The sequence below is a fragment of the Protomyctophum parallelum genome, assembly GCF_964188405.1.
Source record: "Protomyctophum parallelum genome assembly, chromosome: 20".
Taxonomy (NCBI): domain Eukaryota; kingdom Metazoa; phylum Chordata; class Actinopteri; order Myctophiformes; family Myctophidae; genus Protomyctophum; species Protomyctophum parallelum.
In genome coordinates this window covers 10184603-10197764 of record NC_139718.1, presented here as the reverse complement: position 1 = coordinate 10197764, position 13162 = coordinate 10184603, and the positions used below count along the sequence as shown (strand labels likewise).

Sequence of the window (13162 nt, the reverse complement as noted above, 5' to 3'; positions counted from 1 at the left end):
AGTGCTTTCACTTTACAGCTTAAATATCAAAAGGTAAACAATATGTCCAAACAAATCAGTGCATTGAGTCATGTATTTAACACTCAAACTATACAGTACAATGAAACTACATTAACACAGCAAAGAAACACAAAGTACTGGAGGGGCATTTGAATTTGAAAGTGCAACCCTTTCGCATTCCTTCTTCTCCTGCCTGTTCTCCCTTCACATTTACACAATTAATGGCATCAAGCAAAAGACAAAGTCTCAAAACTTCCAGTGTCTTAATTTAGGCAATTCAATTGCATGAAGATGGAAGTTATAGTACAGCTGCAGAGGTTGTCAAGGATCCAACCCTGAACCACATAGGGTGGTGGTTCCCAACATCCCAACAATCACAGGTGCCTGTCAGAAGAAAATCTACAATTCATAAACACTGGTACATTATAGAATCTGTCCTAGCACACAAATGCTTAACACACCTCAGATTATTCTCTCCACCAGGCCGATGGCATGGGGAGAGTATGTTTTGCACTCTGTCCGTCCGTGTGTCCTGTTACCAGCTAATCTTCAGCTAGACGCCAAGGAAAGACCTTTTACCTGCATTTTTCACATCTGCCTTTTATAGCACCACCAGGAGGCCGACTTTTGTAAAACACATTTTTTTTATATTACCTCTCCAGATTCTGTCCAAAAATCCCGCAAATCGTTACACAGTAGGCTATCTCTATAGTCATGTGCTCAAGACGGATCTGTCCGATATTTCATGTTCCATCCTAATTGGCTAACATTGTCCTCCGAAGTTTGCAAGATTGGCCCGTTTTTAACAAAAAGCCTCAAATCATGATCAACATTTCTCATGCACTTTCCTACTAGGCTGAGGAATAAATCCCACCCTTTTCATTGGCCTATTATAGCACCACCAGGAGGCCACAATCATTTTTAATTAAATACCTGATCTGAGAAACCAGTAGCTGAGAACGGACTTTCCTCCACGTACCCAGACTCACTTTTTACAGACCATACCTCAGGGGAACTACAGATGCGGTCATTGTACACAATGTACTACTGTACTTTCAATCATCATAATACAAGTAAATCATTCAACAGCAAGGGAGTCAATGCCAATAATGAACTGTAATCTATGCCCAAATGTCCTTGCGGCTTGGCATACAATAAATACAAAACAAGAAAAACAATACATCTATCATAAGCAACCATTAAAAGCCAAGTGGCATTGCACACAACCGTTTCATTATGTCATATCTCAGGTATTTGGGTATGGAACAGAACAGAATTAAAACTTCCCTATCGAGGAGATCTTAATTCAAGTTATTTTGATATCAGTCTTTTACTGTTGCTGTAGATGTCTGTCAGTGGCTTTGTGATACAATGCTGTCTTTGTACTGATTTTATCATTTTCGACTGATATTCAGCTTGTGGGTCATATAAAGCAGTGACTAATTCATAAAATACTGAATTGAAATGAAATACTTTGTCAAGAAGCCATGTGAATATGTGTAGTCCAGTTTAGACATGCTCTATAGCTTCACTACTGAATATGAATACTGCTACATATCCGTTCATGAGCCATTTGCTCACTGTTACTTGATAAATCAATGCTTACCAAGGCCACATAAAAGTCATGAACTTTTGTTTGTAAATGTGACAAACATGACTAACCCTTATAATGATATAGGAACCTTGCCTACAGTATGGTTTGCATCCTTTTACCCCAAACTAACTTCTGCAATGGGCACGCCCCGTATTTTTGTGAACGAATCCTTCCAGTCTATCGGACGGATATGTGTACTAGCAATGATTACTATCAGAATATAGACTTTAAAAATGTTACAATAAATAATTATTTTAACTGAAACATATCAATTAGTAGCTTTAACACTGGGGACGATTTTACCGTGTGGATTGGGGGTTCCAGAAGTTAAAAAAACGAATGGTCTCATGCATATCAAACTGGTGGTCCTTGAAATGAAACGTGGTTCAGATGATGGGGTTGAGGGCATCGTAGAGTCGCTGTACAGCCAGCTCCACCATCTCCCTCAGAGAGTCCTCCTCTGTGCTTTCATCCTCACAGCACACCGTCTGCACAGAGATGGAGAGGACAGAGGACGGAAGATAGTAAGAAACATCCACTAACCCATTTTAGACCTGTTACCATAGAGCCTGTTACACATATATGTTGTTCTTTCAATCTGGGAACGCCTCTGTGTCATTTTAGTTGTTCAATGCTATATGACGTTGCTGTCAAGTCAAAAACCTCTTATGTCCATTTTGTTTTGAGTGGTGCAACCACTCCAAGGAATAGCAATGTGTTAACCAGTTAATGTGACTATGTGCGTGTTAACCTATGTGACTATGAGTAGCAGTAGGGGCAAAAGTGGCTCTGTTGTGCCAGAAACAGAGAGAGAGAGATAGTGCTGCACTGTTGTCTGCTAGTGAGAGAGAGGGGGGGGGGGGGAATCAAAAGTAGCAGATCCACAACTTAACATCCATAGTGCAGATAATATTACCTTATTAATTAATGCAGTGATGTGCAACCCTTTTAATTTCAATGCCTCCAAGTTATTTGATGCATTATGATTAGCCCATGGACCCACATTTGATACAAATATGTTCTGTCTGGGACCCCAATCTTTACTGTAAAATCCCCAGTGTTAACATATTATAGCCAGCATTGTCTCTACTAACCCTGTTCTCAACAGTGGATATGAATTGTTACCATTAAACGGGATGTACAGGGTTAAAATGATTTCATAAGGTTAGACCAAGGCACTCTTTTGTGCACCAGTCAATCCTGAAATTAAATATGGAGCGTAATCCCAGACCAAATATATATGTTGACGGGCCTCATTGTATTATAATTTATGTGACTGTGATGTTATGTTTAATGCTTATAATTAGTTTGTTCTTTTTGTCTTCAGTGTTGCAAATGGTGCTAGTACTGATGATGCAAATCTGACAACAAATAAGTCATAATTTATACTGGAAATAACGTCTACTCAACAAGTTCACAACTCAACCCGATTGGCTATGTTCGTGTAAGGGATCGTGCTTCTTACTCTCGTTTCCAGGCAAATCTGAACCGTCTTGGCATCTACGGTCACGGTGAGGTTTTTACCGTCGCTGAAATCCACACAGTCCTCCCCAAACATGTCCCTGGGGGTTCAGGAAGGAAGACACATGTTCATGTTACTTATGTGCATGTATACATTTGGGCTTTTGTTTGTTTTCTGGTTGTTTGTGTGCGGTGTTGTATTTATATCCATTTTGACCTGACAACAGATTCTACAAATGTCTTCCAAATCATGACAGTTCTCTGAAAACCTATGTTTCTATATCAGTGGTTCTCAAACCTTTTCATGTCAAGGAGGCCCAGAATGATATGCATTTGGCCGCAGACCCCCGCCTGGAAATATGTTGTTCCAGGGACCCCCCCAGAAGCAAACATTTGAGTTCAAAACGAATACATATTCAAAGATTTTCACGATCTTTCAAAAATAGCAGATCTACAAGCTCATAGCGCAGCACTCGGTGCCGCTCTATGAGCTTGTACATCTGCTATTTTTCAATAGCTAAAGTATAACATAATGCTTAAAACACCTAAAGGGGTTCCCGTCCTGAATGGGTTAAATATGTGTCTTTCTGAACACTAATTATTGTTCATGTATTTTCTATAACAATGTAATTTGTGATACTCAACTGCAACATGACCTCCAGTCTGGCCTGGTAGACATCCATGTCCATGATGGTACTCTGGGCCTCCATAACTGTCACATTAGATTAAGGACGAAACAGTTCATTGAACTATAAAAAAATAAACAATAGTCGATTTCATTTAAAGTATCAATTAATAATACATCCCATCCCTACAGCATGTCAGGCAGGAATCTTAAAAGAAATGGCAAAGATTGTTTAACTACCAGCTCTACAAGACAAGTTTACAAAACATCGCATCATGATGTGTTGTGCATCGCAACATGCTCATGTTGTGAGATCTGCTATTTTTGAAAGACTACAATACTGTAGTTGTAGTCCTTTTGATTGCATACAGCAAAACACAACAGAACTTAGTGCCATTGTATTATGGGCAGTTCATTTCCAACAAAGATGGCTGCATCACCACCCATTCAGTAAACATTCCTTTCTAAGACATACACTTCAATGATACTGCAATGGTGAACAGTTTCAAATTGGACAAAACATACTCGATTCCAATTCCACATACACATTTCCATCAAAGACGAGGTCCAAACCAACCTTTCTGAGCCTTGGGGTTTGACTGGACTTCAAGCACCACTGTGGTGACAGCATCAGCATACATGTCGTTCAAAGGGTTGGCGATCCACTGCAGAGGAGAGGGGGAGAGATTGGGTTAGGGGTTAGAAACCTTGGCAACCCTATTTTGGGACATGTCGTTATAGGTGAAAGTGCTCCAAAAGCCAGGGCCAAGGCGTTGTACGCCAGTGTTGCCAGGCAACAATCGCAAGTCTAAAAGCTGTGACGCCTTGTGGATTGGCTGTTTTCACTGTATGATGTGTCAGGCTTAAGTGGTTACATTACATTGATGACCTCAGGTCAGTGGCTGCATTGTGAGGAAACCACATAACTCCTTTAACAAATGCTGTATTACTATTCACTTTTCTGACATTATTTTGTACTACTTTCATATCCAGCAGATGAGATGGGCTGCATGGATAATTGTATTGGTCTTTGCAGTAGTTGTTTTAATCATTTTCTTTGTATTTTGCGTTTTTTATGTACATTCTAGTCTTTCTAACCTGAAAACTCATAAAATACGTACGTGTGCACCTGGAATCTCCAATAAAACAAAAAGACACAGTCTGTTGAGTGCTATAAGCCTAGCTAGCACATGTCCTCTCACCTCCAGCATCACCATGCCGACCTCATGGACTAGGCTGATGTTCTTAAAGACCTTTATTGTTTTCTTCTCTGTTTCATCCAACTCCTCCACGTCACCTGTGACAGTTGTTCAAACCAACAATATGACACTGCTCTGAATGCATTGAGATGTAGTTGGGCAAGTAAACATGACTACACATAACAACATAACTAACAGTTGCTTGTCCACATTGTTATTAATCTGTGCTTTTTGGTCATTTATTTTACGCCACAGGCTCACCAGCGAGGTTCCTCAGATGACAGACTAGCAGAGAGTACGGTCCAGTGAAGGGAATGGCCTGTGTCTGCTTTACAGTGCTCATCGCCAGCTCAGTGTAAGCTGCAAAACACACACCGCTTGGGTCACAATATCATTACAAAAGCATTCAGTCTAGAATCAGAATCAGGTTGAAGATCTGTGGTGTGCAAATCTTAAAATGGCATTTCATAAATGTGAAATGTCGATATGGTTATGCAGTGGTACATCATTGTGGCAGTCAGCTACAGTACTCACTAGACAGATCTGAGGGAGTGAGGATGTGATAGTTGAAGTTCTTCTTCACCAGAATGCCAGACACCCTCTGGCCTTGGAAGCACTTCTTGTCAGCCAAAGAGCCCATCACCTGAGAAGAGGGGCAGTGTTCAAGACCTCTACTTCCTTTGGCTTTTAATCAGTAGGCCATCAAGAGGATGTAAAAGGTCCACTTAATCAACATGTAAAAAAAAACAGTAAACAGTAAAATAAATAACAGAGCTGGAACAGTGTCACGTTCCAGTACATCATTAGTAATGCACAACAATGAACAGTGCTGCTAAGTGGGAAAGAGAGGAAGGGAAGGGAAGGAGAGACAGACCTCTCAATTAGAGTGGCTCCCAACCTTTTCTGGATAAGGGCCCACTTGAAAATCTCTACGGCGTTTGTCACCCACCCATCTGACCACTTAACTTTATTATAAATGCTATTATTCAAAATCGTAGTGATTTACCAATTATTTGGGGGCCCACTTGTAGTAATAGCCTCAGTCATAGGCTTTACCGTGGCCACTTTCACAGCCCTTACCTTGGCCAGTTTCTCTCCTCTGAAGTTGAGGGTGACGGCCTCAGTGTTGCGCGGGTTGTGGACCTCGATGTGGACTTGGTCGTTGTCTTCGTACTCCCGGATGAGAGCGGCCTTCAGACGAGCCATCTCGTTCTGCTCACCGTGGACCAGGATCTGAGCACCAAGGATAACGCATGACGCTTATAACATCTGACGTGGCTATTTTTCGGAACACTATAACATGAGAAATAAAGAACTGTCGTTGTGAAATGTACACGTGATGCTGTGTACCAAGTGCACAGAGCAGATATCCAAACAGCATAAAAGACTAAATGGTGGTACATAAAGTTATATAGTAATTTTTAGGTTCCACCCCCTTAGGACAGAGAGAGAGAGAGAGAGAGAGAGAGAGAGAGAGACACCAGAGACAGCATGGCAAGGAGTTGGAAAGAGGTGCAACAATCTTATCTAATGGCCTTGTTTAGGGAACAGATTCATCCCTCTCTTACTGTTTTCTAAGCCTTTTAAGGAGGCATTATGGAAGCTGGAGACATTGTGTTCATGTGGCAGAAATGTAGAGACCAAGACAACTAAAACTGCATTTTACTTCTCATACCTGTCAATTAAATATTGTTAAAAAAAAGGGAAAAGAAGAAGAAAGAAACTGTGGATAATATCTGGATATATGACTACATAAATCCTACATTAGGTACCTTACAAGCACGTTGTACACCGCCTTGGAGAGAAATGAATGATAGAGAGTGACACATTCAGGTTCAGGTTGTCCTACCACGTGAGGAGGTTTGAGTGCCCTGATGAATTCGCTGGTCTGCTGGTAGTCAGTGTGGGCAGAGAAGGAGATGTAATCTACTGACATCTTCAGCTGCAGCTTCTGACCAGACATGGTGGTGATCTCCTCTGGCTCAGACATGATATGCTGGAAGAATGCAACATTTACAATATATATATTCAAATTAGCTATTTTCTCTATTTTGCACGATTTTTCAGATCTACAAGCACGTATGAGCGTGCTATTTTTGAACGGCTAAAGTTTAAAATAATGGTTAAGTGGTTAAAACTAAAAGCTACGGTGACACAGATGCGTCTTCAGGTCTAAATGGGTTAACCTGTTCTGCTAACGTTCTGACCTTGGCTAGTGTCCCCTCCACGCAGTAGCCGGCGATGATGACTCCGTTCCTCTTGTCGGTACACCAGCTCTCAAACAGCTCCCTGGACAGCCCACTCTGCATCATACCTGGAGACGCCATGACCACACTGGGCCCGATGTCGTCGAAGTGATCCATGCTCTGGAAAATGACACGCCAGTGGAGGAAGATTTGTAACGTTGATTACTTGATAACCAGATCCATCCCTTTTCTGTATGTCATAATAGCTGAACATTCAGCGAAAATAGTAGATCTACAATGACAATCTGCATGTGAGCTTGCAGATCTGCTACTTTTGGTAAAGACTATTTGATGTACTGTAGCAGGAAAAAGAAAAAAGGAGGGGACCAAGTATAGACACCTGGGGGTCCTTGGTCAAATGGTCAAATAGCTCTTTGTTAAACCCCACCCCAAAAGCAATTGTTCAATGCCAATCCAAATAGTTTAGCAACCGTTGCGTCATCTCATAGCTGTCAATGTTATTTTGCATGGCTGTGTTGTTGAACACATACACAGCTTAATGTCGGGAAAGTTACATGTCTGATCAACCCAGGCGATGGCAATAATACTAGTAATCACCGTAGTCTTAGCTGCATTACATGAAAACTTCTGTCGGATTGTCGCAGCACTTAAAACAAGGCTCCAGACTTGACCCAAAACAAACTGGTCAGGCTACTACTTGGCCTGACTCCCCGAACACACCTCACCCCTGCCCACTTTGATAGGCTGGAATGGGAGGGAAAGAGGGAAGAATGGCATGGTGCAGTCAGTGACGGTGCTTTTTTACTCCATCTCCATATCGGCATATTGGTGGTCTGTGGGGTGATTGCTGAATCACCTTCGCGTTTGAGTAAGGACTCGCTGTGGTTGGCCAGTGCACTGGTGCAAGACACGCTGTGATTGGCCAGTAGCCACTTTGAGTGGGGGCAGTCGGGGCAAACCTAACTCTATGGGGCAAACGATTTCGCCAGAACATGATTTACTATTCTGTCCATATCGGGTCGCAACTCGAACGGGGCTGAAGCCGGCTAAGCGAACTTAAATGTTCGACGTGGCCAGTAGTGTCTCTCGTGGCTCAAGTTTGCTTGAGACGGCACCCCTCCGTCGTGGTCTAAAACTGTACTTGGAGGGGGCGTGACCATTTTCTCAGACGCGAAGGTGATCAGTGGGTTGTCCCTACAGTACCTTGAGGTTGCTGATGTGCTTGAAAACGAATGGGTTGTTGATGTTGATGGCTTTGCGGATCTTGTCATTCATGGCGTTGACGTAGGTCTGGTACACAGCCATGCACTTCTTGGCCAGGGACGAGGCGTAGTAGATTGGGATGTCATGGAGCTCTGGGTGGTTCTGCCAGTACTCATCTACAGAGGAAAAGAAGAACCCTTCTGTCTGAGTATACGTGCATAAACCTTTAACCACTTGAACCCTAGCGTAAGTAGGGTTGTAATGCGTTGATGAGCTTGTAGATTTTACTGTGGTTAAATAAGTGCAGTGCAATGCTTTACAAAAATACTGTATGAGCATAGGATTTATTTTATTTTATTATTTTGACAAAACAAAAAAAAGGTTAAAAAACCACATGTAATATACAAAATAACACAATAAATTCAGACTTATTTCAAATGTGGATGTGGTCACTATGTGCACAGAATGGCATGCTATGTTTGTCAATAGTTAGAATACAGTTGCCATTCAATAACAGGACATATAAGACATGGGATGGCATTGTCCTCCAATCCTAGTGATGTGGGTATCACCCAGAGGAATATCTCACCTAGGATGAGCAGCAGCTCCTGAGCTCTGCCCAAAGCAAACACCGGGATTAAACAGCGTCCCTCTCTATTGACAATGTCATGTACGGTGTTACAGAAACGAGCCTCACGCTCCTCCCTCTTCTCGTGGATATGGGTACCATAGGTGGACTCCTGAAAAACAAAAACTAATAAATAACTACATTAATCACCTGAAAAAAGATCAATCAAACCAAACACTATATAACTTTTAAAGATGGAGAGCCGTGATTTTTGTACTTTTTCTGTTTTGTATGTGTCTATGGAGTAAACATTGCTCTAATAAGTGTGGCTACAATATTAACATATATGTGTATTTCTGGTTTCTTCCTGAAAGCTGAAAGCCTTTGAGTCAAAACGGCCAATCGGAATTCCACCACGTTAGTGACATCACAATATCATCCCCTCCCCTAACCCCTTCCCCTTTAACATACACAACAGCTGTGGGTGCGTCTTCAGTTCAGGTGGGTCAGGTATAGACCGATTCCGTAGCTGGTCTCATGGTCGCAGCCTACGTATATCCTGTAGGCGGACTCGACGTAGTTGCGGGGATAAAACCTTCACCAGGCGCACCTCTTCCACTACAGTGAACGGCAGAGTGACTGATGTTAGTTTGCCTCAAACTTTACTCCTTTACCTGCTTTTTTACTAACACTAACATTACAAAGATGCCCAGAACATCGAGATGAACCTGTGTAGTTTATGGCTGCTCCAACAGTAGTGGCAACATAAAAAATAAAATAAAACGGAATGTCTAATATCCACCGCGGTGGCTGAGACCAGAGCCATTGAGTAATGGTTGAGACGAAGCAGTGAAAGATACATAACGCCAGTGTACTTTATACCTCATACTTCAAATGCTTAGTATGAGGTATAAAATACAGCAGCCTTGTGTTCATAAAACAGAAAGATTTGGTATTGGGTAAGACTGGCGATATGTATCTTTCCCTGCTTCGTCTCAACCATTACTCAATGGCTCTGGTCTCAGCCACCGCGGTGGATATTAGACATTCCGTTTTATTTTATTTTTTATGTTGCCACTACTGTTGGAGCAGCCATACACAGGTTCATCTCGATGTTCTGGGCATCTTTGTAATGTTAGTGTTAGTAACAAAGCAGGTAAAGGAGTAAAGTTTGAGGCAAACTAACATCAGTCACTCTGCCGTTCACTGTAGTGGAAGAGGTGCGCCTGGTGAGGTGTGGCCTCATAAAACATACTTTTAACACTTTCTGGTTACCTTTTTGGAGAAAAGAAATCCTCCAAGAATGATCAAGTATAATACCAATCTGACCAACTGCAACAATGTAGATAATTACTTACTTTAAGTTAGCCAAACCACAATACTTTGACTAAGGGTTTCTAATGGGCCCAGGAAAAACCTTACAACTTCAAGACAAACCTTGCCAGAGGTCTGTGCTCTACTGAGCACATTTTCTCGTTATATATTGTTTGCTAAATTAATGTGACGTACTATGATGAGAATATCAGGTTTGACACTCGGGATCTCTGCTGCCATCAAATGCCTGTCTTCCTGTCGAGAGAAGTCCCCAGTGTACAGCAGCTATGGAGGAACAAATGTAACCTGTATTACTGAATGTGCATGTGTAACATGTCCCCTACCTGGGTTACGTTATTCTCAACCTTGAGACACAGAAAACACAACACAGGCAAAGTTCACACCGCTACACATTAATGCACAACAGATGCAAGACAATTACAGATAATGTATAAAACAGACATTTACTATTAAACACAGTGGGCCAACATCCAACATTTGAAGTAGAAATATATAAGAAGCAGAATAATATATTTCACATAAATCTCCGATCACCTTGACTCCAGCTATCTCAATCATGAACATGGCAGCTCCCAGGACGTGACCGGCATGGTAGCACCAGAACTTGATACCAGCCACCTCCTTGACCTCATGGAAGTTGATGGTCTCAATCTTATCCATGCTCTCCTCCAGGTCCGTCTCCGTGTACAGCATGTCATCTGCTGAGATGTTGCTGTACAAGGAGAAGATGAGAGAATGATCATAGGTGCCTTTATAATTACATCATAGTATTCGTATTTAGCTATCATCTTTGATTTTTGATTGGTTGCTCTGTACTTCGGGTGGCCCCTGTCATTGCGAACCCTCCCTCCACCAGGTGAAGGAGTAGAACACCATGGGCTCTAAACCCCTTATCCCTAAAAGTTTAGGGATAAGGGGTTTAGCACTGATGGAAATAGGGCCTCACGTGTCATCTCTCAAAGGTTCATGCCATCACCCACCACGAGTGCACAGTGACAACAACATGATCCCTCCCTGGCTTTACTATAACTGGCTTTACTATAACTGTGGTGGAGGGCAAGTGTTTCACTTCTATTCTACCTCAGATATTCTGTATACAGTATATATTAGAGGTACAACAGTTAATCAAACGAATCGAAAACCGATCATTTAATAAAGTAATCGATTAATAAGCCATCCTTATTTTGGGCATGTCATTCTAAGAAACAAGTGTAAAACACTTTACAGAAATGTGATAAATAAGTGAAAATAGACAATCTATAAAACACATTGTGAGCTTATAGATCCGCTATTTCCGCTATTGTTGCTCGACACCATTGTGCAACAAAATTCATTGATGTGAACAAATATAAATCACAACCGTGTGAAGTTTGGGTCGCTAATATATTAAAGACTAATATTATTATTAAATTCTTTATTGTTAATGGCATTTAATGTTTGTGTTAGGGACAAGATGATGTAAATTGTACCCTTCATTGTCAATGGCGTTTTTAAAACAAACATTGAACTAAAAACCAACATTAAACCTGTATATAGGAGGGGCTCCTCAAAAGAAAATGTTTATTTGCATTATGACACTATTACAACAAACAACAGTAAAGGGTTCCCAACCTGACTTTGACGTAGTCGGACAGCAGCCAGCGGTAGATGGCCTTGGTGGCGTGGGTCATGAAGGTCCTGCCTTTGAAGCTGGTCTTCTGGAGGAACCACGGCAAGGCTCCACAGTGGTCCAGATGGAAACTGGTGGAAGGAGACGCATTTTGACCTGAGATCAGATTCTAAAAATGTCTTCTAAATCCTGACAGTTATCTGAAAAAGCTATGTTTCGTTATTCGATTTTTCAAAAATAGCAGACCTACAAGCTCATAGCGCGCCACCGAGTGGCGCGCTATGAGCTTGTAGATCTGCTATTTTTCAATAGCTAAAGCATAACATAATACTAACACCAAAAGGCGTTCCCGCCCAAAATGGGTTAAATAAAACATGTAAAGACTGCACTCTTTCAGTGCATAACATCATATCGTTGCTATCGGGCAGAAACATCTTATCTCCATTTTTTTCTTTTAATAATGCCCTAATTGATCATACCACAAAAACAGCAGTATCAAAGGTAGCAGATATACACCCTCGAAACGCTGCGCAAAGTGACACATGTTGAGCTTATATTTTGATTTGATTTATTTAGAACTGTATAAAAACAATGAAAACGAAAACAAAATATAAAAGGGAAAGTGCATGCTAGGAGGAGACAAGAAGCCGAAACATGTAGAATAAATGTTGAATAAATTAAGGAACTCACTGGCTGATCAACAGCAGGTCTATCTCAGCTGGGTCAATCAAGTCAATGTATGGGAGAGCATCCATTCCTTCAAGGCCAGGGTGGATGCCACAGTCCAGCTGCTCGCGCGCACGCACACACACGCGCACACACACACACACACACACACGTAGATAACGCACAATAGTGGAAGTGCTTGAGCCTCAAGTGCATCCCAGAAGCATAATCTCTCTCTCTGCATAGTGAATTGTATATAGGCAACACTACAGTAGCTGGCAGCACATAGAGCCAGATAAGCAGTGAACCTATAGTACCTACCATGATCTTCCTCCCTTTGAACTCCAGGATGATGCATGACCTGCCAACCTCCTGACCAGCACCCCTGTAGGGGACACATTAGATTGCTTACACATTAATTACGCATGCGAGAACCCGGTCAGCACATTCAGGCCACCGGGTCAATCTGAGAAGGGTTTACATCGGTTAATTAAAAACCAACTCAAATTAAACATTTCGTGCAAGTTTAAAATCAAGCCTACTATTAAACTGAAATCTATAAAGATAACTCACAGTGGTCGAATAAGGAGCTGGTCGCTTTCCTCTGCGGGGATCATCACATCTACTTTGCGTTTTGTAGCCATGGCTGGTCAGTGGTCAGCGGTCAGGGCGGGCAGGCATACAAGGGAGCCGCT

At 41.8% G+C, this 13162-nt stretch overlaps 1 protein-coding gene across 1 annotated transcript; it reads right to left on the bottom strand.

Moving 5' to 3' along the window:
* Positions 1–1835: 1835 nt before the first annotated feature.
* LOC310877976 (cleavage and polyadenylation specificity factor subunit 3) lies at positions 1836–13156 on the bottom strand. Its single transcript, XM_083792004.1, has 18 exons — positions 13041–13156; positions 12789–12852; positions 12492–12589; positions 11804–11932; positions 10727–10904; positions 10367–10456; positions 8879–9029; positions 8290–8465; positions 7087–7245; positions 6729–6875; positions 5960–6112; positions 5414–5522; positions 5141–5239; positions 4883–4977; positions 4258–4345; positions 3701–3767; positions 3060–3156; positions 1836–2082 (listed from the first exon to the last, which is right to left on the bottom strand). The coding sequence occupies exons 1-18, from the start codon at positions 13109–13111 to the stop codon at positions 1981–1983; spliced, it is 2073 nt and encodes a 690-aa protein (XP_083648130.1). The 5' UTR covers positions 13112–13156; the 3' UTR covers positions 1836–1980.
* Positions 13157–13162: the final 6 nt, after the last annotated feature.